This window comes from Rhea americana, unplaced genomic scaffold (genome assembly GCF_003343005.1).
Source record: "Rhea americana isolate MKP2758 unplaced genomic scaffold, rheAme1 scaffold_11, whole genome shotgun sequence".
NCBI classification, from domain to species: Eukaryota; Metazoa; Chordata; class Aves; order Rheiformes; family Rheidae; genus Rhea; species Rhea americana.
The window spans coordinates 6,618,762-6,645,543 of record NW_028185150.1 but is presented as its reverse complement, the minus strand read 5'-3'; the positions used below and the strand labels follow the sequence as shown (position 1 = coordinate 6,645,543).

The following is a 26,782-nucleotide window of genomic DNA, read 5'->3' as shown; positions in this document are numbered from 1 at the left end:
AGCACATTGGTACTGCCTAAGCTCATGAACCACTTTCACCCTCCAGAGCTGTCTGACCTTGYCACTATCCAATAAAAAGAGGCAGACGAGAATTCTGGGAGGTCAGGTCTGCAAATACCAGAAGGGTCTCTCGGGTCTCCACTGACAGGAATGCTCCAGAGCATTTTGGACTACCTGTTTTTCAGATTATCTCCTCCTACACTACTCACAGCYCCCTCCCCCCACACACACACACTCCACCACCTTTCAGGTAGAGCTAGAATCCTCCTCTCTTCCTGAATATTGTCTCTTATCCTGTTATCCATTTGTCTGTTATCTCACTTTATTCCCAGAGATTGCCTTTTGTTCATGTTAGCACATGTGGTTTAAATGCACAACGAAAGTGCTGAAATACTCAAATGCTTGTGTGTAAATGCAAGACTTCATAAGAAATTCAGCCTGTACACAASGCAGAAAGCTCACAAACTATGTCAGAAATTTTCCCTGTGGGAACATGGACAGACTAACACTGCCAAGTGTGTAACAACCACTGTCACTGCTGTAATGCTCTCCATCTTTCTTTAGGTAATTATGCCAAAATGTCATTATTAGCTTGTGTTACTGCAGCTCYTCTCAGGAGGGCTTTGGCAATGCACACACCTTTTAGACAATTTTTAAGTGCTGGCCTTTACTCTGTTTATATAATCAAATTGTCACACTGTATTCAACTGAACAATCCCTAGTATTACAGACATCTTTTCAGTTTCCTCTGACTTGCTCAGCTAGAGTTCCATTTTCAAAGTGTGCCTGCAAATTCCCATAATTTTTCACAAGAGGTTTTTGCCAACATTTTCAGAAAGTGTACTTTGGAAAAATTCTTAAAAGAAATACTAGAAATCTCAAAATTTCAGAACATGTCTAGAACTTTAGGCATCTGAATATGAACTGCAGATGCAGGAATAATCAGAATTTAAGCAAAAGTGATTTTCAAAAGTGGTAGAGAAACTTAATCTCAAGAATTTTTTGAATCTGTAAGATTCAAAAACCAATTCTAATTACCAAATAAAAATGAATTGTCTTTAACATTTTTGTATAGAACTTTGTTTTACCAAACCTTTCACAGGGATATGCTAGAGAAACCAAATCTGACTTGAAGTCATTCCCTGTGAATTCATTGATTCCTTAAATCCCACAAATAGCTGCACGTTATTATAGCTTTCTACATCTTCATCCTTTTGCTTTCTAATGTCAATTCCCTACAGATTATCTATATTTATTCCGTTCCTGCTTTGAAATTTTTTATAAACTGTAACCTTCTGGCAGATTAGTGAACTATAGGATATACTGCGGGTTTTTTTCTAAGAATTAGGATTTTTCAAACTGTACACAAACGTTTATTGTTCAGCAAGAATTCAAGATTTATGCCTGCTATTATAAATCCACCAAGTATGATATATACTATACTATTACAGATTTTCAATAAGAAATTAAGGTGATTAGAAACAAGTGACAGAAGAGAGCTCTGCCATTTTAAAGGGCACTGATCTTTGGTCCAGGCTTCCCTCTCTTGCAAACTGTCAATCTGCACACCCCCGGCTTGCTTTCCCTCTGCTGCCACTCCCAGCCTTCTTGTTCTCAGGAAAGCTAAATTCGCAATGAACACCACCATCCACAATTATATCAAGTGGGGAAAACAATGATTGCATATACAAATTTTCTGGTCTTATTTTACTGTACTTTTGTTGCTCTATAGGTCAGTAAATAAAAACTGTTTTAAATGTCAAGGAATCCAAATCTGTTTTATGCAAGCAAATACAATCTTGATGGGCTTTTTAATTGACAGCTACAGAGCGCACCACCTAATCAGTCGTTCAACCCTCAGAAACAGCTAAAACAATGTCCTCTTGTCCAGAAAAAAAGACTCTGTCTCACTTCACTAGCGGAGCCTCCGACTGCATGTTGGCAGCGCAGCCTCCAGACGGGTGCAAGCTTCCTTGATGCCTCTAAATTAATCTCCTAGTCAAACACTCAGGCTGTGGAAGCAAACTCACAGGAAAAAACCATCGATCACACACAAAGAGAAATTAAGTCAAATAGTAGCATTTTCTGTCCTAAAAAGCACTGCTTATCTTTCCTTTGAAAAAGTGCAGATATATGGGCTTGCTGACCAGCATTGTTACAAGGGTCTATAGATCCAGGTTATTCAAAGAAAGAAAATCCAAATTAAATTCGTGGAAAGATCTACACACGTCATTTTTCAATAAATGTAAAGAAAAAGCAGGGTAAAAAAATGGCATCATGCTGTTTTCTAGGAAATAGACACTAAAAGCACTTCTTCACTGTGGCAAATTTATTCCAAAGAATAATTTTGTCAGTAGATCATAAATCCATAAAATATGTCACAGATTTTAACATTAAGGAAAGAGTAGGTCTAGAGGATTTTTCTAACTACCTCTCTTTCTAAAGTGGCTTCTTCATTTTTAACATGACAGAAGATACTGATTTAAATGATTTTGGCTGAGTTGCTACTAACTGGTCTTTTCATCTGCYATTAACTTATTTGTGTTTTTGTTCACCAAAATATTTAACTGCAACAGCATAGAAATTTGCCAAATTTCCCTTATGAAAATACACATTAAACTTTCCATCAAAAATTCCTTAGATTTTTCCATTGAAAGGAGTGTCATATTACAGTAAATATAAAATCAATGTCTTTCTTACTAGAATGAACATTTCTCAACTGCATCTACGTACTCATTTGTTTGTTAACATAAGTAAAGTACGCTAGGAAGTCTGTGCAATGAAACTTCATTAACTGGAAAAAGTTGTCAGCAAAAACAGTCTCACAGTCTTTGACACATGTTGATCTTCCTCTTAGGACTGATCCAGTCACTGTATCTTGATGGCAAATCAGAAAACGCAGAACTCTACACTGTTTTTTTTWAAAAAAACAATTAGCTTCCAAAAGCTTTTGACAAATCCTACAAAAGTGACAATTTATAGTTGCTCAAATTTTTTTCTCACCCTTCTGACCAAAGGCTCTGAGAGATGAACTCCAGTTAATTTTATTGTGACAGTTACAGATCTAAATTTGTCAGACTGAACTCCTGTGCCAGAGATGAAGGCACGCATTTCCCATGCTGACTGTTAAACAGAAGCAGCCACTTCTGACGGAGGAGGCGGGTGAGATAACATACTCAGCCACAGTAGTCTTTGTTCAGTGACCTCATTTCGGTTTCTAAAATGAAGTTTTACTATCTTTCATCTCTCTAGCCCACAGCACAAAGAATAAGGAAACGGGACTCTGCTGCATCATGTGCACTCTTAACAGATTTGTTTACTAAGCTTCACTTCGTTTCATTTGCCAATAAATGATGCCTTTGCAGATGCAAAGAAGGCAATGGAATTAGTCCATTGTTAAAAAGGAAAAAGTGCAGGGAGCAGAAAGGGTGTTTGGTCTGCAGAACATTAAAGTCTACTCTAAAAAGCCAAAAACGGTTAACCATTTGTACATATCTTTCTAGTATTTGCCTGTATATGTAGCCTTTTATTTTGAAACACAAAACTGATGTCTGAAGCATTCACTTGCTAGCTCTACATCATGGATTGTTTTGTTATAATTGCAATCCTCCCTTTTTACTATCAGATCACTTTTTGTATGTCTTGCTTATGCCAATATGATTTATATCAGTGTAAAGAGAAAAAAAAACTTAGTGCAATGGATTAACTACTGATTCATTGACTGCTACCTAGTTTTTCATAATTCAGATTTCTGCCTAGTTACTTATGTGTAAGTTATGCTAACAGTGCACAGGAATAACAACTATAAAATTATAACATTTTATGTGAAAAAAATATGTCAGAAGAGAAAGTCTCAATGAATTTTGAAAGATACAGATTTGGCACCTTTTGCAAAAATTGTAACAAATCATCAACATTGAGAAGTGCCCCATTTTAGCAGAAGAGGCTGGAACTCTAAAGCTTAGACTAAACTAGTTTAGATTGGATCAATGTTTCCTAAGAACTCGAGCAGATCGTCAAATGTTCAGTAGTTCTACTGTTGTAGCACTTCTGGCTAAAATTTCAGATTTATGAAAATACAGGCCAACTATGGGCTAGAGAAATTTTAATGTTTCTCAGCTTTGCTCTTCTGAAAAACAAAAGCATTTAAAACACGTGTGCACTTATTAGTATTTCTAGATGAAATATATCCCCTCTACAAAAGGGATTACGTAACTACATTAAAGACTAGGACCTCAGAAATTCAGAATCAGTGTTAAAGGAAATGCAAACATATTTAGATGACAGAAAGTCAGCAATGCAAACAATGATGCAAACAACTTCTCCTGTATATTGAGAGAATATGTAAATAAAGTAGATTCCAGTATTCTCCTCATCAATAAGACACCATGCTAGAGAAACTCAGAAGTTTTTAAAGTAAGAGGAAGCCATGGTCCATATTTACAGACATGTAGAACACTCCCATAGGTCTCCCTACAGCCAGTAATGTCGATTACTAATTATTATTAACACACATTAGTGCTATGATTTAAACCAGAATGGGAGCTCCACCATTCACGGGAGCTGTATTACTTGAAAACAGTTCCATTAGTGGTCTGGCAAACACAATAAAGCACACTGAAGTCTTTAGAGTGTAAAAAAAAAATTTCCTAATAAAATATCCCACATTCTCTTATGCCAACAAATATACATACAATCCACAACCAAACACATGCACACTACATGTGTCAAGAGGGAAGGGAAGGTGATGGTCTGAGAAAAGTTTCTTCTCAACTTCCAAGTGGTAAGCTGTTAATTCACTATTAATATGATTTATATTTGTTCATGTAAAACAGCACACAACTTTAATCCCCCAAAGCAGATACTTGGGTCTCACTCTCTAGAATTTCTGTCTCAAAAAATAACTTCTTTATCCTCTTTCCCTTCCACAGAAAGATGTATCTAATCAAAATACAAAACATAGTGCTATGTGGGTAACAGGACTAGTGAGACCTGGGGAATGAATTAACTGCCTAAAAGCAAACACCTTCTGCCATTCTACACAACACGGTATTGGAGGTCCGGCAGAATGAAGGCTAACAGAAAATACATAAAATCTAAGACAAGCCTATGCCTTTCCAGGGAGCAAGCTGAAGATCACATATTGTACATCCAGGCAGCTGCACATATGACACTACATGTTCCTATGTGGGCAGCTAAATCACTCCTTGGTTTCTCAGGGTTATATTTTGTGACTAACTGAACCCCCATTCCTATAGCAGGTACTTTGAAAGGAGCCACTCCTCTGTTGATTCTCTGCTTTTACCTCAATTGCAGTACTTAAAGAAGCTGTCTCCTTTACCTATTTTTACCTAGCTGGCAGCACTAAACTTGGTGAAGCTGAGAAATTTCTTTTCTTCTTTTTCACTTCAACCTCTTTGTTGAATTCAACTGAAATTAGATAGAAGATTCAAAAGACAAATACAAATATCCTGGCCACACAAGTGTCATTTCCTTGGGAAAGCAAGTTGAAATTTCTGTTTAGGAACACCTAGATCCAGGTTTTGTGCTTTGGCCCAAGATTTAGCATGTCTATTATGAACAAGCATGCAAAGTGTTTTGGAATGTTTTGAATTAATGTCTCTATAAAGAAAACTACTAAAAATACATTAAGATTGCTGATAAATCCCAGTCCTTTCATACCGGTATTAATGCTAGCACAATGAAAATGAGTTACCAAAGTAGTGCATCTTTAAAGTTAAATTTGACTGTAATAAAAGAATACTCTTAAGAGCATTAAGTAGGTCACTGTCAGATCGCTCTTAACATAAAGTAACTGCCATGAATAATGGTTTCTCTACTAAAGTTTAAAACTTGCAGACAGGAAAGAATTCTATTTTGCCATTTTCCATATCATCAACTGCAACCATCCAAAKAATCAACCAGTAATTATTCTTAACTGTGTTTTCCATTTGTCCCAGTTTCAGGGGTTCCTTCAGTAATTTCCAGGTCACATCATACTGTCCCTGGCCTTTTGCACTGCACTTTTTTTGAGGTAGGCAAATTACCTGTCCTGAAAAATTCATTTTTGGCAGTGTAGTACTTCTTTTGGTCAGACTGTTGTTAATATTGCTAAAGACTAACAGTCATACATACGAGGGAAAAGTTTTAAGATGTAAACATAGTTCACTACTTATGAAAAACAAGCAATTTTTTGAAGATCAAATCCGAGGATTTCTTTCTAAAGTTCTCTCTCTCTCTCTCTTTTTTTTTTTAATACAAGATTCTGTCTTCTCCTTAGGAAAAAAAATAATCATTGTTCCTATTGCCACAAAGATCTGTTTTTAATTGCAATCATACATACTGTCATCTTACTAGAGTATTTTAAAAAGCAAACCAACCCACAACAACAGGACTGGATTACTATCCCATGACCCTCATGCTAAAGACCAAAAAGATCTTCCCAGTAGCCTACGTGTATGTGTGTGTGTATATATATATATACACACAGACACACACACACACATATTTATATATATATATACACACACATTTTTTTATATATATATTTTTATATATATTTWTATATATATATATATTTAATGCAGGTAAGTTGAAACTTCTAATGTCGTAAGTGGAGAAGCGTAGTAGAGTGATTTACATAGGACGTAAGATAGGTATTAGCTCAGAAATTGAGGGAAAAGTTTTGGTGAACTAGTATTCTAAAACACATACAGTGTAGTCAAGGCTTAAACAACTTGTTTCTCTTACGAACTTGTGACACAGAAAATTGTGACTGACTGATTTAAGAAACTCAGAAATACTTTTAAAGCAGCCTTTGAAGACTGACGTATTTTCACAAATGGAATGTTATAACTTTGCTTCCAGTAGCACCACCCAATCTTTTCTTCTTTCTCTTTTAAGATTTATTTTTTTAAAACCTTCTCTTTGACTGTAAGTTGATGAAAAAATTTGGGGGCAAGTGAAAAGGAACTTTTACTACTGAGACAATCAGCACAGAACAATTCGTTTTCTGCTACAAAAAACACTAAATAAAAAGATATTCAGCTGCCACAGAATTTCAGGGCCCAGAAAGAAAACTTGAACCAGCCAAGGAACAAACTGGATAGAAGAAAAGCAGAAAAAGTACTAAAAGGGCCAGAGGGAACGGAATACTTCAAGGAAAAGAAGGGCTGTCAGGGTGAAGATGGACATACAGAAGCACAAAGCAGCACACTGGACACTGGTGTGATTATTGSACACACTGCTACAATACAATTATATCTAAAAACACCCTGGTGTTTACCACTGTTATTGTCAACTGTTTAGCATTTCCTGGTTTGCAGTTCTTTAATGAAAGGCAGTTATGCAACTGATAACACCTAACATTCTATCCATCATCTAAATGAAGGATTAAAGTACAGCTGTCTCCTACAGAGTTACTGAAACTACATGTGTTTATTATCATGTAGTGTCTGAAGAGCTTCTTGATGTATAAACAGATTGATTTTGTTTACTAACTGTCACCAAAGCTGTGCTTGCCAAACTGGGTTCTTTTCACTTAGTACTGTTAYGTTTAATAAGGAAGCACCAGACCAAATTCTGCATTCCTCCAACAACTGTGCAAATAACATTATAATCTTCCAAATCTGAAGACACCACTATYATCAAGAATACAGTATGGTGAGAACATGTGTTAAGGGCTGATAAGATGGAAAGAATCCAGCTCAACTGTGAGAGCCTAGAATGAGAAAAATTTGGCTACTGAATAAGTCTTTATATTTTGTTCTTAATGAGAAGAAGGAAAAAAAACAAAATCCAGTTCTCAATAAGAGACCATGCAAATGCATTTCTGCAAATACATTCTGATTATCATCATTTTTCATGATAATACACACATATGAATTAGGATGTCAAATAAATAAAAAAGAAAGAAGCATATTCTGTTGATATTTTCCATTTCTGTAAGCACTTTCTTCCCAAGGAGCTAATATTTTTACAAAGAACAACTTATTAACTTTCAGAATATTCTTCCTATGTAGGAATGAATTATCCGAACACTCTGGTTCTCTCAAATCCAAAATTTGTTTTGCTGGCACTATGTTCTTTGTATGATAAAAAAAGAAAAAGGAAAAAGAAAAGGATTTACAACCCTTTATTTTATCCAAGAAATTATCTTCTATCCCTCTTTTCTCCATCCCAAAGGAGACTACACTACATAAAACAATTTAAATAATCAGATAAGCCTAATCACAACTTTTTTTAATATTCTCCATGGGCGATGATACTTTTTGACAAAAAGCAGGTTACCAGCTATGTTTTCCACACACTAAAAAAACCCATAAATCCTATAAACTTCTGCCTTGGCATTGCCTACACACAATCCTACCTATAGCAACACCAAATCTTAGCTAACTGCAACTCCTGTATGAGTTAAACGAACACCCCAGTGATTTGCTTTACATGTTCTGGGTGACACTTGAACAAAAAAACCCACTTTTTAGAACATGAGAAGCCTTAAAAACCAGGCTGCACTCCCACCACCACCACCACCAAAAAAAAAAAAAAAAAAAAACAGAGAGGATGTAATTGATTTAACCTAAGCAGAAAAAAAACTTTGTGCAATCCTAACCAAAAAGTGTAATTGTACGACATATACATTCAAACTAAAAAGGGTTAGAGAAGACATTCTACATTTTCAGGTTAGTAAGTGCCCAAAGGTTGCTATCAAAAMAAACTATAAAAGGGCTCTAAGGGGTTTCTTTCTATGTATAGTGCATCCAACAGATCAGACAGCTTCCTGTAAGACTTCTGAAGATCTTCATTCCTGAGCTCTACTGACAAACCAGGTTCTGTGCATATTACTGTCACAAACAGGCTAAAACTTAGATTAAAAAAAAATTACTAATGAGCAACTTTGAAATTTGTTTCCTTATGCACCCCCACCTCCATCCTCCCTCACCCTGCACAGAGCCCTATTTTCAACAGATGCCTCCTCGTGTTCCAGAAAATCAGACTGTGGTGCAGGGAAATCCTTGCAGGACRTGTGGATTTCTAAGGTTCTGCTTGTAGAAACTTAAGACTCAGACCACTTGTGTACACAAACTGAAATTTCACACACTGAAACTAGTACTTTCTTCATTCTTTCTTACCTCATTCTCTTCTGATGTGTACTGTATTTTCAGAGTCTCCATGGCTCTGATCATAGCTTGCACAGCAGTAAATACATTTTGGTAAACGAGTTTTGTGAAGCCTTTCCTGTCTTCTTCTGTGTAACCTGATCCATGAATAATCCTCATTTGTTTGATGAAAGTACTCTTTCCACTTTCTCCTGTGCCTGTACATGGGAGAAAAAAAGAGAGGGGACAWCGAATATGATGTTTGTAAATTCTGCTAGTTGTGAATATATGTAAATTTACTTCTCTATAGCAGTAAGGTAAACATTTTTTTCTGTAGAGTACAAAATGATGTACACCTTGTCTGATGAAGCATAAAAATCAATAAATTTTTTTCATAAATATTAAATTCTTCAGTGTTAAAAGTCTGCACAGCTTATGTACCAATTGCATCTTCATAATAAAGCCCGCATTTATCCTAAGCTTAGGGAAGAATTCTACTCTTAGGCTACATTGCTTAGTTTCACATTTCTGATGAGTTTTATGTAAAAGTACTGATTGAAAACATCCTGATTGAAATTATGAAAAATGCATTCATGTTAGCTACTTTTTGAAACGTGAACACTACAAAACAAAAAAAAAATACACATTTTATACTTACGTATGAACTGACCTTCATTTCTACTTCCTGTACAACAAATCCTCTCATCTACCTTTTCCACACATAGAGATCTCTATCGCAGTCACCTCCAACAGTACCTTTTGAGGGTTTAAGAGCCCTAACCTGCCTAATTCAGTTCTCATGGGGAAAATAAACCATACCTTGATCACCTCCTTTATCTTGCTGAAGCTATCTCAGACCTCTTGCACCTCTGAGATACGGTGAGAAGACAAAAACTTCAAACACCAAGAGCAYAGCCTAAAATACGGATTTTTGAGTAGGCATCATAATGTTTTCTCTACTGGAGTGAAAGAAAGAGCATGCATGCTAGCTCGTTCTCCATCTGCATTACTTCAGATTGGTTTATGATTAGCTTTATCTGCTATTTCACTGCCCACTCTCATGATATCCTGCAAATTTTAGTCATCCTTACAAAGGTAACACTGTATTAGCAGAAAAAAATGCTGAGTGACTGCCTAGCCTCTTTCCCATTGTTTCTATCATCTTCTGTAACTTTTCTGTTATTCAGCATCAGAGCTATGCAACCAAACMAACCCAATGTTATCCCTCAGAGCTTTTATATAAGAGAATCATGGACCACAGTTCCTTGTTCTTTCCTAAGTAAAGGATGCCACAAGGCCAAAAATACTTATATTTGTTTCTTAAAGCCCTCACTGTAATCCAGGAAGATGAAAAGTTAAATGCATTTTGATTGATTAGAAGGATTGCCTTCACCCCTTTACCACAACTTATTTGCTAGTAAGATGGTATGCCCATCAGCAATCTTTCAATAATTTACAGTTATTACCACTAGATGTCAGAAAATGCATCAGCAGCACAATGAGGAAAGAATCTTCTGTTACACCTTCAGTACATTGTATCTCAGAAAAATACAGTTAGCCTGTATCTCACACTGTATCTCAGTAACATAGTGGGCCACAGTATACCATTACTGAAAGATTATGTATCCACAGTGCTCCAAGCATTAACACTAATAACAAGCAACCCCCCCCCCAAATGGTAAAGTATAATAGGTTATCATGCGTTACTTGTACATCACAGCCATTTTTCTGAAATATTTACAATTGTCATCAGTTCTTATTCTACCCTCTATTGCAGAGAGGTCTAATGACCTTTTCTATTTCATATCACTCATTGAGGACTTTTCGTTAGAGTCACAGCTGTATCCCATTCCAGCCAATGCTCTGTAATGACCTTTCTCTAGGACACTGCTAGCACAGTTGTGCTCTCCAGGCAACAGGACCTACAATGCTCATGACCTCAAAAGTGAAGCAACTTTTTATCAAGCAGTAAGAAATACTTCTAATATTAATTTCTGCAAAAATATTAGCATAGCTGTTCTTTCAACAACTGTTTTAGATTTCTTCTTTTTTAGTTTTGGCCTTGTATTAGTTTACTTGAGAGAGATGGAACACAGAGATATGTTGGAATACATGGAAAACACAAGTTCCTGAAGGAGTTTGTTTTAGTAAAATGCTGACGTTACATTATCACAGCCTTCAGATAGGCTGTCCTGGCATGCCAGTTTTTAAAAAGTCATCATAAATACAATTCAAATATAATCAGACTAAATAAAAAAGTATGCACACAAAAAAGGAAAAACCAGACTTTTCCACTGCCAGCAGAACCCTTATTTTTGAGGGGAAAACATGCTGGTTAATCCATATTGAACTGTTGGCCTAATTTTTATACAACTCAGAATAAACACTCCTAACACATTACAGCAGTCAGCTCTACTATAATCACTGTGAAACTGTTAACTTTACTTTCAGAGATACGTAACTACACACCAAAATTAAGTTTAAAACTAAAGCAAAGGCACTTACTTTCATTTTTTTAAAAGGAGAGAGTAAGACATTTCATCACGGAAGAAAAAAAGTAGAAAAAAGTAAAGAGAGTATAAAATATAGAAAGAAAAGTCTATAGATTTCAGAGACAGGGAAGAAGTCAGACATAGCACTGTATATCCACTTTCAATTTTTAAACACGCAAAGCAAGGGTAGCCTGGCAGAGATGGGGCCAGGTTTGAAGAAACCACCTATAATCCAAGCTGCATTTCTTCCCAATACATATCAGGGAGTTTTGTCTTTTGGTTTTTTGTTTGTTTAGTTTTTAAGGAAATTAAGGTTAGTGGGTTTTACGGCCCTACTTGATCCAATTTGTATCAGCCTAAAGCAAAGGCAAATTGCCTATTCAAGAGATTTAAACATATAGTTACTAAAAAGAAACACCCTATTTACCCTTCAGCCTTTCATAATGCTGAAAACACGGTTGATTTAAATGCTTTGTGCTCCCTACCGTGAGTAAACAGTCTTCCTTCTGTATTCTTCTTTCTAGCGTCTCCACATGTGCCTAGCCACATCTCTTGTCATAAATGCAGAATACAGGCTCTCTGTGCAAAGCCAACAATATATGCTCTTGTTTCTCCATTCCCATCAGCTGTCTAACAAATCTTCAGGGTTCGTTAGCTTAAAATGAACCAAAGCTATCAAAGCGCATCTCAACAGAACATCATTTCAGAGCATGTTAAAAAGTGGCAGGGCTTTCAAAAAGAGTTTGAATGAGAAGTAGTCATGCCAATGTGCATACTTGTTAGATATTAAGCTAAAGACAAACTGCATTTCAGGATGGAATTGCACACATAATCAGATTTGGATCGGATATTTTTAAATTAAAATAGTTGGGAAAAAATTGAGAATTATACATTGGGACTATACATAGGACTTAAGGTGGTTGGGCTTAAGAAAATGGAGTATGCTTTACTTTTCATGTGAGGAATAATAAAAAGAGTAATTGGGTAATAAAAAGCAGGTAATATGGAAAGTAACATAAAAGAACAATAAAATGTTGACATATTATATGCTTCGGAGGCATATAATCACATTTTAATCATATCACTTCACTAGTGAAGCATTAGAGAATAGGGAGCATTAAAATATGATTATGTACCTACAAAGTATAGGAATTACTTTATTACAAGCAAGTTTAGAAGGATTATTTTTGAGAAAAAATACAGGCAGAGTGCATTTCTATTCCTCAGTGACATATGTGGTAAGCACTTGTCCAGAAAATATCTAGCACATTTATTTCAGGAAATGATTTGTTGAATCATCACTGCCAAAACATGAAGTACTTATTCTATTGACTTTAGGTAAAGAGATAGAATCTTTTCAAAAGTGAGATGCAAATAAACAAGCTAAATATAGCATATCAATCCTTCTTCCAGTCACGTCACGCCTTAATGTTTTTCTCTGCTTTCAATTGCTGACTGCTACATAYCCACTTTCTCAGTCAAAAGAAATATTAGAATTTAGTAGAGCAATTCAAAAAATAAAACATTTTTTTTTAACCACTGTCTCTTTCATCCTTACCTCCTCCTTTGCCTGTCATCTTCATTTTTTAAGTCTAATGCCTCAATTATTTAAGGAAGAAATAACATCTTACCAAAAAAAAAAAATTGCTCTCTTACTCTCCCCTAAGGACTTTGTCTCTGCAACTTAATTATGCCAATGAACAGACCGAATACAGCCATACCAAAACTAGGAGCTGTAATTGATAAGGAGAGAACAAAGCTACCTAGTTTTGCTAACACCATGACCATTAAAGACAGCTTGACAACAGCTTTGATGGAAGTGATAAAGTCTCCTGGAAACCTTGGATCCATACTCAGGCAGCTGAACTGCTCTGAGATCAGGTTGTTCTCTCATCTCCATTACTAGTTCTCAAGCTGCAGTGATATCAGAAATAACATGCCCTATGCATTCACATACACTTCCTATACATTAATAGATGTAGGCTAGTTAACAGATTGATGTTCCCTCTGTTTGTGTATGACAGGTGTTTTCTTTACTCCTGTTCGGTCAACCCCACTGAGATGCAGTCATGCCTTGGTCAGTGTTTGTGGTGCTGACAAAGGCCGAGTCTACAGATATTGGCACAAGTGACTCTCCTGCACCCAGCAGGAACAAGAGAAATACACGTTCCCTTTCCAGCTGTAAAGCATGATAAACCTGATTAACTCACCAAAATGCCACAGGTAAAACAAAAAGCTGCCTGCAATGCCCAAAGAAATTTGAACATGCTACAGGAAAAATAAACAAACAAATAAATAAATAAAATAAAAAGCAAGCACAGTTATCAGACATCTTAAAAATCAGTATTATGGTCTGATCTTACCTTTTTTGTTAAATAATTGGATATAATAGATCAAAATACATCACTGCTTATATTACCAGTCACAAGTATTAGTTCAGTGTCACTTTGAAGCCTGTAGAAGCACTTACATGCTATGCCAAGTTTCTGACTTTTTACAAAGAAATAAGCATCATTAACAAAAAGAGTTATTCCACAGAAAAAAACAAGTATGAGAATAACTATACCAACATTTGGTAATTAAATTAAGAGCTTTGTTTTCTTCATGAAAAACTAAACTGTATTTAAAATGGGGTCTGCAATATTTTGTAAGACAGCTCTTGAGAGCTGCTCAGCCAACAGAAGGGAACATCTAGCTCAGTTGGTTAGASCATRGTGCTGCTAATGCCAAGGTCATGGGTTCAGTCCCTGTACAGGGCTATGCTGAGGGCTGGACTAGATGATCTCCAGAGGTCCCTTCCAACCTTATGATTCTATGATTTATAGTTTGATACAGAGACCCAAATGGCACTAGTGTGCAAATGAGGACATAACAAAACAGGGTTTCAAGTAAATAATCCTGACTCACTGAAAATTTAAAAGGCTAGAGAAATGTAAGTTTATGTTTGAAAAAAAAAGTGGCAGAAAAAATATAAAGAACTTATTTCAAGAGCGGAATCTAAAGCAGTAGAAAGAAATTTTTTCTTATTTATGATCAAGGAAAATCTTTAGAGTCATTCCATAATCTTGAAGGTTTATTCTGCCTATTCTGTTATCTTGTTTCGTAGAGCTACCACATGTTGAAATTAGCTTCACAATATAATGCACATAGTTACAGGGAAACAAAACCATACTCTACTAAAAGGCAGACAAAAGACAGTGTTTTTAATGACCTGGGAAAAAGCCAAAGCACATTTCATCTCTAAAACTCATAAACAGTTAGCTATTTTTTTCCAACAGAAATGTAATGCAAAAGTGAAWTTTTTTTTCACTTCTCTTTTTCAATTACCTATTTGCATTCTTAAGACCTTTACTAAGCAATATTGTAAAGGGTTATGTGTCTCTTTTTGTTAACCACACAAAAAATAAATAAAAATAAATATATAAAAATATAAAGATATAAATCTGGAATGAAAAAGAAAATCAGCAGCTCTTTCAGATACACCATTCTTTTTCTGGATTCAAAACCAGCTTCCAAACCTGTTACCAGGGAAACAGCTCTCATTCATTCTACAATCCTACATATCAAAAGCACATTTTGGTGACTTGCTCCCTGTTGATGACATGGAATATGATTAAGAATAAGGGAGTTTTGCAATTTCTAAAGTTAAATCAGCACAGGGAAAAGCTCAAAACATATTCAGTAGTCGCCATCAAAAGCTTGTGAAAAAAAAATTTAAGTATCAATGAGATTATATGCATTTCATTGAATCCCTGCTCCTGCACTGGCCATCATCGATTTGACACCTACACAATTACATTGTTCAATGTTTTTTCTTCTACTAAGCACAATTTTGGAAGTGGCAATAAATCCGCAAACAACCTATGGCATTAAAAAAAAAAAAAAAAAAGGAGCTGAAATACATAAACAATATTCTGGAAAGGAACAATTAAATAGAGAACTCCACAACAGAAATTCCATAGATCATTCTGGCCTTCTGTGCTGTAAAGTGCAAGTTCCAGCCAGAGCTGATTCCATTACATTAAGTCATTCCAAATACCTTCAAAAAAAAGCAGCTGGGCAAATACAGTATCTAGAATCAAACCTTATATACTCTGTTTGCAATTCTCCAAGTTCTCACCAATGTAATATAAGACTTTGTAAAACAATTCATAAGCTTTTCACACAAAAGCTATTACAACATAAAGTGAAGTCAACAGTAGAACGATGTCACTGTGAAAAATATTAATTTTGTTAACTTAGATCAGCAGGGTAATGTGTAGTTATCAACATGAGGGTGTCTACATCCAGCAGCAAATAGAAGTGGTTGGGTTCTAACAAAAGAAAAATAAAATGGTCCATGAGATTYGAGCACTAATCCATATTGCTGTCAGACTGAGAGAGACAGTGCCTTTAMACTATACAGTGATYTACAAAGAAAAGGATTTTCTATGTTGCATGTGTGTTTGCATATGTGCATATGCAACATACTATAAAATGTGTATTTTTAGTATTTGTTTTTTATATTTTTATATTTTATTATTTATTATAGTGGACATGTATAAACATGTTCAGTATTACCTGGGTACATTTGAAACAGGAAACTCTTCAGGAAAAATTTTCAGAATAATTTTTCAGGAAAAACTTACCATCCAATATATGATTAAGAAATTAACTCAGTTTCTCAGAATAATATTCATGAAATGCAAATGTATTTTGACTGTGTTGAAAGACACATTTAATCATGTTTCCTTGGATAATATTTTCCTATCAGTTCATGTTAAGCATTTCCTATAACAAATTAAACTAAGGTATATATTTACACAAGGAGATGCTGCACAAAGCGTATAATTCATTTATACAGAATTAAAGACATTAGTTTAAAAAAATTCTGTTAATGATTGAGAACTGAAAGCAAACTCTAGAAGATTTCTGCAACTGTGAAAAAGTTAAATATCCAATGAATGGAATGCTGAATCTGAAACTCTAATAGCTGACACCTTCCAGTGTGACAAATATGTACAGTTTCTTATCCTATAAGGATTTAATTGAAAAACATTCAGCTCAGTTTTTTTCTCCTGCCTCAGTATCACTCAGTAATATTTCATTAAAATCAGCTGAACAAATCCTCTGAAAAATGCCATTATACTGAAGTTGTAAGTGCACAATTTACTCTAGTCCTAACGGATTTGCATAGTAATGAAAATTCTTACATACTCTCCTCAGCTAAACTCTTTTTCCTTCTAAGAAGCACTGAACCACCTGGCCCTTTCCTTACTCATCCTTCCAAACTTATTGACTATTATGATCAAATTCACTGGTTTACCTGGTTGTCAGGTTTTAAACCACAACTAATAGCTTACTCAGGAGTGATATCTTCATTTTAGTAATCAGTGTTGACAAAAGTTACTGCTTTAGAGAAGTCTCATGTTATTCATAATTCATTGCCAGAGAATACCCTTTTCCTACAGAACACCAGCTACCCACTTCAAATTCAGGCCATCTACTTCAGGCTGTCTCACTAGATGCATAAGCCACATCCATTAGTGGACACATCCTAACCCAGCTTTTGGCAGTTTGATTATGGAACAGAAGTTCCTGGCAAACTCCTCCTGCATCTGCACCAAAAAGGCACCACATCTGAAGCAGTGTTCGCCGCCTAAATAGCCCTGTCAGTAACCCTACCTTGTCACTTACTGTGAGATAGCTGGGAAGGGCAATGATTGATTATCTGTCACTCCCGAATCCTTCCCTACATCAAAGAAATCATGCAAGGGTCCTATTCTAGATTACTACCTGACTTTAAAAGCATACTAGTTTAGCTCTAGTACGTCTCTGGAAGTGCCTCTTCCAGATTAATCCATAAAAGCACATTAACAGCAGGCCTTGAACAGGCGTTGAATATAGCCTTGCTCAATGCTAAAAAATAGGTAACTCTACATACGCACATATTTATACAGACAAACCTCTTCCAAAAGGGACAGCAGTAGCTGTTTCAGAACAACATTTGTATGTTCCAACCACTGATTTTAAACTGGCTGCAACATATATACAAATTAAAGATACGCTTTCCACAACATTTCCTCAACTGTTATTGCCAAATAACTTAGTGCTYTGGCTACAATTCCTTAGTGTATTGCAGGTGGCTGATTTCATCAGAAACAACCTTACAATACAAACGTACTGACCTTGGGGATATGCTCATTTACATATAACTGCAAAATCCAGAAAGCTGTATTCARGAGTCCTGGGACATTACAGAAAGATACCACATTTGTCATTACCTCTTTAAAAACATACTTATTCTGTGACCAAATTTAGAATTCCATCAAAATTCCCAGTAAACTTTTCTGGAAGGCAGTACAGACACACATTTGTTTTAAGCTATGCCTAAGCATGGAGATGTTCTTGTGTAACAGACTCCAGGATGCGCGTGTCTCTTCACAGCAAACTCACTCTGTAAAAAGCCACATCCTGCCTTTGACACACATGGCTGATTCCTACTTCATTTCAAAGGGAATTCAGTTTCTCCAGTGACAGACAGGATACAGACTTAAGTGTTTGTGAATATTTTAAGAAAGCGGAAGCCTGAAAATTATTTGACCGAGAAACACGATGCTAAACAGGAGGTATGGTAATATGAGAATTTATAGTTCATCTAACCCTCACCTCAGACTTCCTTATTCCTGCAGATACCGCCAAATTAAATAACAAGAAGTAAGCTTCCACCTCAAGCACGTTATACCTTTGCTGACTACAGCATATCATAAAGAGATGCAAATAATTATTAAAAAAATTAGATAACACATGTGTGAGTGTTATGCATTTTTTGTCTTTAAAGACTAGCATTGAATGAGAAGCCTCAGTTATACTGTATAAAATAGCTAATAGTGCTGTTGATTAATTTCTTATCACTCAAAAGTAATGAAATGGCCAAACTCTCGAAAGGTCTCCATGATAGAGATCTGGATACAAGTATGACACTGGAATCCAAGAGACGCCAACAAAAACCTCTTTTTCAATGCTAAGAAAAGCCTCTTTTTTATCACTACACCTAAAATGAAAAGAAGTAGCCAAGGAGACTACTACTAGCAAGGATCTGCCATGCAATGAAAGATTTGAACAAAACAAGAAAGATTTGTTCCTCCGAACGTAAAGGAGAAAAAGAAAGTAAACAGCACTCTGAGTAATTGATAGAGTGCTGTCCCTGAGCTCACTTTCTCCACCTCCCACTTCACAGTCCCTCAGACTCCCTCTCTTCACYCACCTTCTATTCCTCCTGAGCCCTACCTACTTCTCAAACTGTCCTCTTGACCTCTTGTCCAGTCTGCTTCCCCTCCTTCTTCCTTTATTCTTCAGTTTAGCTAATATTTTTGGAAACAAAACTTGACAAAAATCCAAGCAGGCAACAAATAAATAAATAATGAGGACTTAACATATATTTCCATATTACATTATTTTCTTCATACTCTTCACCTGTCTTCTTTACTGTGACTATGTTTTTTGGATCAGTAAGTTTCTAACTCCACTTTTGAGCAATCCCTTAGGCAATAACATATTACAAATTAATACTAAGCCCCAGAGACAGAACTCTAGTATAAAAAAGACACCAAATAAAACTGCTATAATTAAGACAACCACACTTAAAACTATGTCAAGCTTTACATTATGTAGGCCAGCTCCTTTGCCTTATGAAAATCACAGCATATCTGAACATTTGACAGCGTATCTTTGCTGTGGCTTTGTTTTATAACGGGTACAATATAGAGTAGATCATTTTCCATGACTAATTCTGATGTTCCTCTTTAACCCACAGCATCAAACAAAAATTATAGCCTCATCAGCTCATTTCCAAAGAAAAAGACACTGATATACCAGTGGTCCTAATATACCTCTCTGCAGTCCCAAAATACTACTTCAACAGTGTTCAGTGGAATAAATGCAAAGAGACAGCTTCCTTTCCTATAATTTTCCAAGCAATCATCACCTGAGCTCTTTATAGTGTATTAGATTTTTTTTTGGCGACCCAGAAAAGAAATAACCTATGCTCCAGAATTCTTGCAGTTCATTAAAAACTGCAAACTAGAAGGTTTGGTACATACTGAAGACCAGACATTATTTTCCAAATCTGAGTGCTCACTCTCAAGCTGATCACTCTTCGATTCCTTCCTCCACACTTGGGTGATGGAACAGCTCATAGGTGACGGAACAGCTCATTGTGGATGTCATCTCCAGATATATGGAGGAAAAGAAGGTGGTCAGGAGTAGCCAGCATGGATTCACCAAGGGGAAATCCTCCTTAACCAATCTGATCGCCTTCTCTGATGGAAGGACTGACTGGGTAGATGAGGGAAGAGCAGTGGACATTGTCTACCTTGACTTCAGCAAGGCTTTGGACACTGTCCCCCGTAACATCCTCCGAGAGAAGCTCAGGAAGGGTGGGTGAGATGAGTGGACAGTGAGGTGGATTGAGAACTGSCTGAAAGGCAGAGCTCAGAGGGTCRTCATCAGTGGCATGCAGTCCAGGTGGAGGCCTGTGGCTAGTGATGTCCCCCAGGGCTCAGTATTGGGTCCCATCCTGTTCAACTTCTTCATCAATGACCTGGATGAGGGCACAGAGTGCCTCCTCAGCAAGTTGGCTGATGCTACCAAGGTGGGAGGAGTGGCTGACACACCTGAGGGCTGTGCTGCCATTSAGAGAGACCTGGGCAGGCTGGAGAGCTGGGCAGAGAGGAACCACATGAGGTTCAACAAGGGCAAGTGCAGAGTCCTGCACTTAGGGAAAAATAACCCTAGGCACCAATACAAGCTGGGGTCTGCTGGAGAGCAGCTCTGCAGAGAAGGACCTGAGAGTGCTGCTAGATGACAGGATGACAGGTTGATTCTGGGCTGASAGGTTGACTTCTTGCAAAGTCCAGATGTTCTCCTTCTCCACTACCAAGGATGTTGTAGCAACATCTCTCACAGAAGGCCATGAGGAGATCTGTGAGAATTAAACTGTCAACGTGCAAAGACACACTGCAATAAGATCACAATAAAAATCTTTTAAAAGACACTAAATCTTTAAGTAGGATGCTAGTATTCTGAAGTAAATGGTCTGGTTTAGCCTACTCCTCTAAAATTGATCCTCCTGCCCTCACTGAGGCAGTAGAAGAACTCCATTGTAACAAGTGATTCTCAAACCTTCAAAACTTGCTCTCAAGAGGCCTGTTCTCACTTCTAATGTTTCTTGGCTTATCAAGGTTGACCTAAAGAAAAGCACACCCATCTGGCTTGGGGCCATCTATCTCCATTCTTTTTGGCATCAAGTAATCTCTGTGCTGTAGCGGCTGAACAGCCTGAGGTATTTGTGCATACCAAGTTCACAGATGCAGTCTAGAAAAAAGCCTTTCTCTTCTCACATATATATGTTTATGCTTCTTCTCATATGCACTAGTGCCTAAATGAGAAAGCGGAGGCAAAAAATCTCCCCAGTCAAAAACAAGAGGTCCCATCACTTCTTTGAAAGGCAAAAAATACTGGAACAGGGAGGAAACAGAGCACGGTGAGTCCCAGAAGAACAGAATTGGAAAAACTCTCTTTTCTGGATGGGCTAGAGCTGGCTTTAGCAATAAGGGAAGGGGAGAAGGGAGGAAGGGAGGAAGAAAACCCTCTACACTTCCTATAGTGCTGGCAGTTACACTACAACAGAATAATTTCCTATGCAGTAGGAGCTAGTAGCAGTTCCTATGTAGAAGCTGGTCAAAATGTGAAAAAAACAACCATGACTAAAATAGCCATAATAGAAGGAGATTATCAATGCTGACCAGCGTTTTTAATTTCAAATACTCCTAGTACTCCCTAAAAAAAATCTAAATGCTACATTATTAAAAAGTTAATGAAATGCAAATTAAAATATATTTGGCATTATTCGAGTTGTAAGTTTTACATGGGAAGACTGAGACACACATAAATGGGAACAGATAGGCCTCAGCAAACTGCATACAGTAGCACAGCAATGATTTGTCACCTTGCAATAGTCTTGCTTATTTCTAAATTGTCTGTCAAAATTAAAGAAACATTGTAAGAATTAAGAGAGTAACATCCAGGAACTAAGTTAAATTACACAGTCCAAAGTTGTTTTTTTTTTCTCTCTCACATACATGCTCAATGGCAACTAATCGTGCTTTTCATGTAGTAGAAGACAAAAATTATTCAGTTTCTTCTCTGATTATATGTATTTGTTTCCAAATATACTTCAAATAGTGTTCCTGAGGAAACTTAATGCACTACTTTTCATCTAAAATATTTGTTCTAATTTCCTTGAAAATGACTTCCTAGAAAAGTCAACAAATTCTATCTTTTAACTTTAACAAGTTAAAGCTTATCCTTTCATACGGTTATAACATGACTATGGACTACTAGAAATAATACAACAGTACTATACTGCTAAGCCTGTCCCATCTTCATCTCAAGTACTGTTTTCTTTCTACCATCTCTTTGGGGAAGTAGGCTGAACCTAAGCGCCAGCAACCTGTGTTTTTCATGAATCCTGTATGTTCTGTTTTCCTCAGCTGATAATAATGAAGTAGCTGGACATAAGGAAGCAAATCTCTATGGACTACAAGAGCTTCAGAGATCATCCAGGTTTCACATTACATTATATCCAATCGACACTACATATTTGACAGAACAAACGAGTATTTAAGGAATAACAAAGTGTACATGCAGACTGAAATATTTTCCTTAATTAAGTTTCCCTATTTTCTTTATTTCTCAGTCCTCACAATAAATAACTACTAGTTTTCAGCATGGAAACATATTCTTGTCATCTGATCTGTCTATTTTGTTTTTATTTATTTGAAAAGTCATTTTTTATAATAAATAAAAGGAAACAATGGAGCAGCTTCCTCATGGAAATTCTTTGACTGCTGCAGTATGTCCTACATGATGCCAATAACAGTTTATGCTCTTAATTATGTGTGTGCGTAATCAGAAGTGCTATAACAAGCTATAACAAGTAAAAGCTTGTTTAAAGGTGACAAACTTCATCAGACAGCAAGAACTCCAAGACAAGAACTTGTCTTGCCAGATTACGTCCTATGAAGTGTTAGCAGAAGGTATGTGTCCATTGTTGACCCAAGTGCCAAAACAAACTTATGAAGTCTCTTCTTTACCATAATTAATTGACAAGAGTCATCCTTTGAATTTCATCTCTTCTACACTATAGATAAGAGTTAGCTTTGATAACTGTTAAAAAGACACCATTTCTTATATTCAACGACAGTACAAACTTCTTCTTCGCACTTCTTCATTACAACACTTTGGAACTGATTTTAAGTTAACCAACAAATCCATCTAATTCTGAATACTTTCATTCTTAGTAATAACAGAAAAAATATTGTTGTTGTTAGTGTAATTCCTGAAATCTGCCAAGAAATCCATACCTAACTTCCACAAGCAGAGGTCTGAAAAAAACAATACAACTGATGCATGGCTTTGTTTAGGAAAACAGACGTCCTTGCCTGCACTACCACGTGATAGACTTGGCAATATTAAAAAGCACCAGTGCTCAAGGAGTTACTGCCTTAGCCTATGAAAAGAAAGCATGGAGAGGATTGTAACAGTGCCGCTGAATCTTTAGGCTTGGATATAGGCTATAGTAGCAACTAGCAACTTCTGAACATTTTTAAAGGATTTAGAACTAACAAGATACACAAGTTATTAAGCTGACAATGTGTGGCACCATGGTGTAACACTGCTTTGCAATTTGCTTAGCACATGCAATACCCTTCATTTTATTTTTATATATCTGTAATTTCAACAATTCCTTTCTCTTCTCCACAAGCTCAGCAACAGGACCAGTGTTCACTGTGTGGCTCACAGCTTCCTGCTCAGGTCACATTTGGAAACTCACGCCACTGAATATATTGTGGATCCACCTCTTTGCCCATCCACACTGAACAGCCATTTCCAACACTTGTTAAATTTTTATCTCTATCTTGTTTCTTTTTTTTTYCCCCACTCTGCAAGGTTGTCTCAAAACAAAGATGAGGAGAAAAGCCCAAAGGAAATCCAGTATTATCTGGAACCAAAAACTTGCACTGAAAAATTATAAAGTGATCTCTTTAGTTAGAAAATAAAACCAGCAATAACACATCAATAATTGTAACATGTCAAAAGTTGTTTTCTTTGTTGCTAAAACTACAGATACCATCATTATAAAGACAAAACAGAAGTGGGAGAACATGACAACCATTTTTAATTTCAACTACAGACCACAATCAATTTGTAGTAAAAAAGATACTTACATTAAAAAGGTAAAAAAAAGCAGGAAGTAGGGCTAGATTTGTTGAAAGAGCTTAGCTTTGTTATTCCAGCAGTACTGGATGCAGGTTTTTTAAAAACAGGCAGAATGCAATTAAGATGCTCACAAGTTTTGACTGGTTAGAACTTTCTGCATTCATTAAATCAGCTACAAAAAAGGAGAGACTCCTTTTCTGGAAATCAGATCTGAAATTGGAGGTCATGCAGCACTATGTAAGAGAAGTCAAATTTCAAGCACAGCAGGTATGAAAATTCCCTTGGAATAACAGATCAACTCTGACATTAAAAGATGTTTTATCAAGGGATCTCAACTCTGATTTGCACACTACCAGTGAAATACATGCTACTTTGCTGGCCCATAGAGCTGGAACCACAAGAACATGTGAAAGTACCTGAACAAACCCTGTGAAACATGGGACAAACAAAAACCCAACTACATATGAATCAAAAAGGATATGTAGAAGACACACAGCACTCAGCATTCACATACATTAAACTTCATCAAAGACCAATCTGAGCTCTAAATTTAAACTCTAAATATTTCTGCGGAATTCTACAAAATTTTGTCAGTTCATCTAATAATTGTGTGTAGATCAGTATAGCAGGCACTCAATGAAAAAAATACATATATATTTTCCTACTGCAATTTAAGCCTGTATATATCAAGATTACTTTCATTTCTTTCATGGTAGAAGGAAGCTATTAGCTTCTAAAGTATCTAAGCAATTTAGCATCCTGAATTCTTGATTTTTTTATGAGATTTAGACAGTTGTCTAAAGTCACTTGCAAAAAATTTACTGTGAATTACTCTTGAGCTACCTCTAAGTCACAAGCAGTCTCGCACTCAGTATGATACAGTAATATATATATAAAAATAATCAAATTCTTTTTCTAAAATATTTTCCAATGTTATCCTTAGTCTATACCTACATTAGCATTCTGTGCTGCGGAAAACAAGCAGGCTAATTTGCTGTTCCCATAGTTATGTTTTCTTTCACTTTCAAAAAGAGAGAAAAAGAGTTACAACACCCATTATGACCCCAAGCAGAGAAGACAAGACTCTGTTATTGGTAATTACTTATAATTCTGCAAGGATATAAACTCCAGTTTCAGAAGGAGAATACTTAAATATTTAGAAAACCTAAAGAACTTTATCAGATTCCTTATTAAACTGCTAATAAACAAATTTGTCATCAAGAATGTCGATCTGAAGCTGAATCATCTCAAAATACAAAGTCTTCACTTCACATCTCATTTATCCGCAGTTTTCTCTACCAGAAAAAAGAAAGATCAGCAGCTTTCCCACAATAACATCACATGTATTTGAGTAAAGAACAGAGCTTCTCTCATGAGCAATCAAGGAAAACTGACTGGTCCTTCATCCAGCACGAAGAATCTCAGAGGTGAGTTGGTTGTTCTCCCTATTCATTCCAGATGCACAGGATTTACTGATCCTGGATGCAACTAATACCTCATTCCCTGGAACATCAGCCTCTCACCATCATCTCCAGGAAGACTCAACTTTATACTAGCCCTCTTTTCCCCTTTCTTTAAATGCATTACATACATTGAACTACCCTGATCCTTTGGGCTTCTTTCTGCTGCTGAGGATGAAAAAAACATGCAGCAGTTCCTTGGGCCTAAAAGTATGCAGACCAGTATCATCAGAAGTATCTTGAACCAAGCATTTCCTGTGTGATATTTGGCAATAGCAAACTTCAAGCATCACCAGTGTGTCCACTGGAAGTCCGTGCACACACAGAAAAAAAAATAAATCATACCTTTCAGATTTTTCAGGTTATTTCTTCTAATTTTCAGGTTATTTCTTTCAATTCTTAAAAGAAAATACCGTTGCTCTTGTCTATATGAACAAGTCAGTAGAAATCCCTTTCCGTGAAGTTCAACAAAGCCAAGTGCAGGGTCCTGGACCTAGGGAGGGATAACCCCAGGCACCAGTACAGGTTGGGGGCTGACCTGCTGGAAAGCAGCTCTGCAGAGAAGGACCTGGGAGTCCCTCTGGGACAACAAGTTAACTATTTGCCACCTATGTGCCCTTGTGGCCAAAAAGGCCAGTAGTATCCTGGGGTGCAGTAGTAACAGTGTGCCAGCAGGTCCAGGGAGGGGATCCTGCCCCTCTACTCAGCCTTGGGAAGGCCATATCTGGAATACTGCATCCAGTTCTGGGCTCCCCAGGACAAGAGAGACATGGAGCTACTGGARAGAGTCCACCATAGGGCTACGAGGATGATCAGGGGGCTCGAGCATCTCCCCTATGAGGAATGGGCCTGCTTAGCCTGGAGAAGAGAAGACTGAGGGGGGAATCTTATCAATGTGTATAAGTATCTGAAGGGGGGGTGTCACGAGGACGGGGCCAGACTCTTTTCAGTTGTCTAATGCAACAGGACAAGAGGAAATGGGCATAAATTGAAACACAGGAAGTTCTGCACGAATATAAGGAAGAAATTCTTTACTGTGACAGCAGCAGAGCACTGGAACAGGTTGCCCAGAGAGGCTGTGGAGTCTCCTTCTGTGGAAGTACTCAACCTGCCTGGACGCGATCCTGTGCGACRTGTTTTAGCAGGGGGGTTGGACTAGATGATCTCCAGAGGTCTCATCCAACCTCAACCATTCTGTGATTAGGTGATTTATTTTCACGTCCTAAACTTGGAATGGTGGTTCTCTCTAGACAACAGCATTCACACATATGAAAGGCAAATGCATAAACACTTTCTGAGATAAATGCTTGATGTGTGCATGTGTTGAACTACCACAGTACAAACATCCTAAGGTTTCACGAATGTGTTTTCTACACTGACAGAAAAGGTTTAAGTTACTGCTGAAGCATAACCAGAAAGAATTTTCTGTTCAGATGATATAATTTCAAACCACTACAGTATTTAGAGAGGT

General features: G+C 36.7%; 1 protein-coding gene across 1 annotated transcript in view; it reads right to left on the bottom strand.

The window, feature by feature from the left end:
* The window catches only part of GNA14 (G protein subunit alpha 14), an 85,239-nt gene that overhangs the window by 38,028 nt on the left and 20,429 nt on the right, over positions 1 to 26,782 (bottom strand). The window contains exon 2 of the mRNA XM_085313540.1: positions 9,132 to 9,316. Coding sequence (XP_085169666.1) covers positions 9,132 to 9,316 — 185 coding nt within the window. The remainder of the gene's footprint in view (positions 1 to 9,131; positions 9,317 to 26,782) is intronic.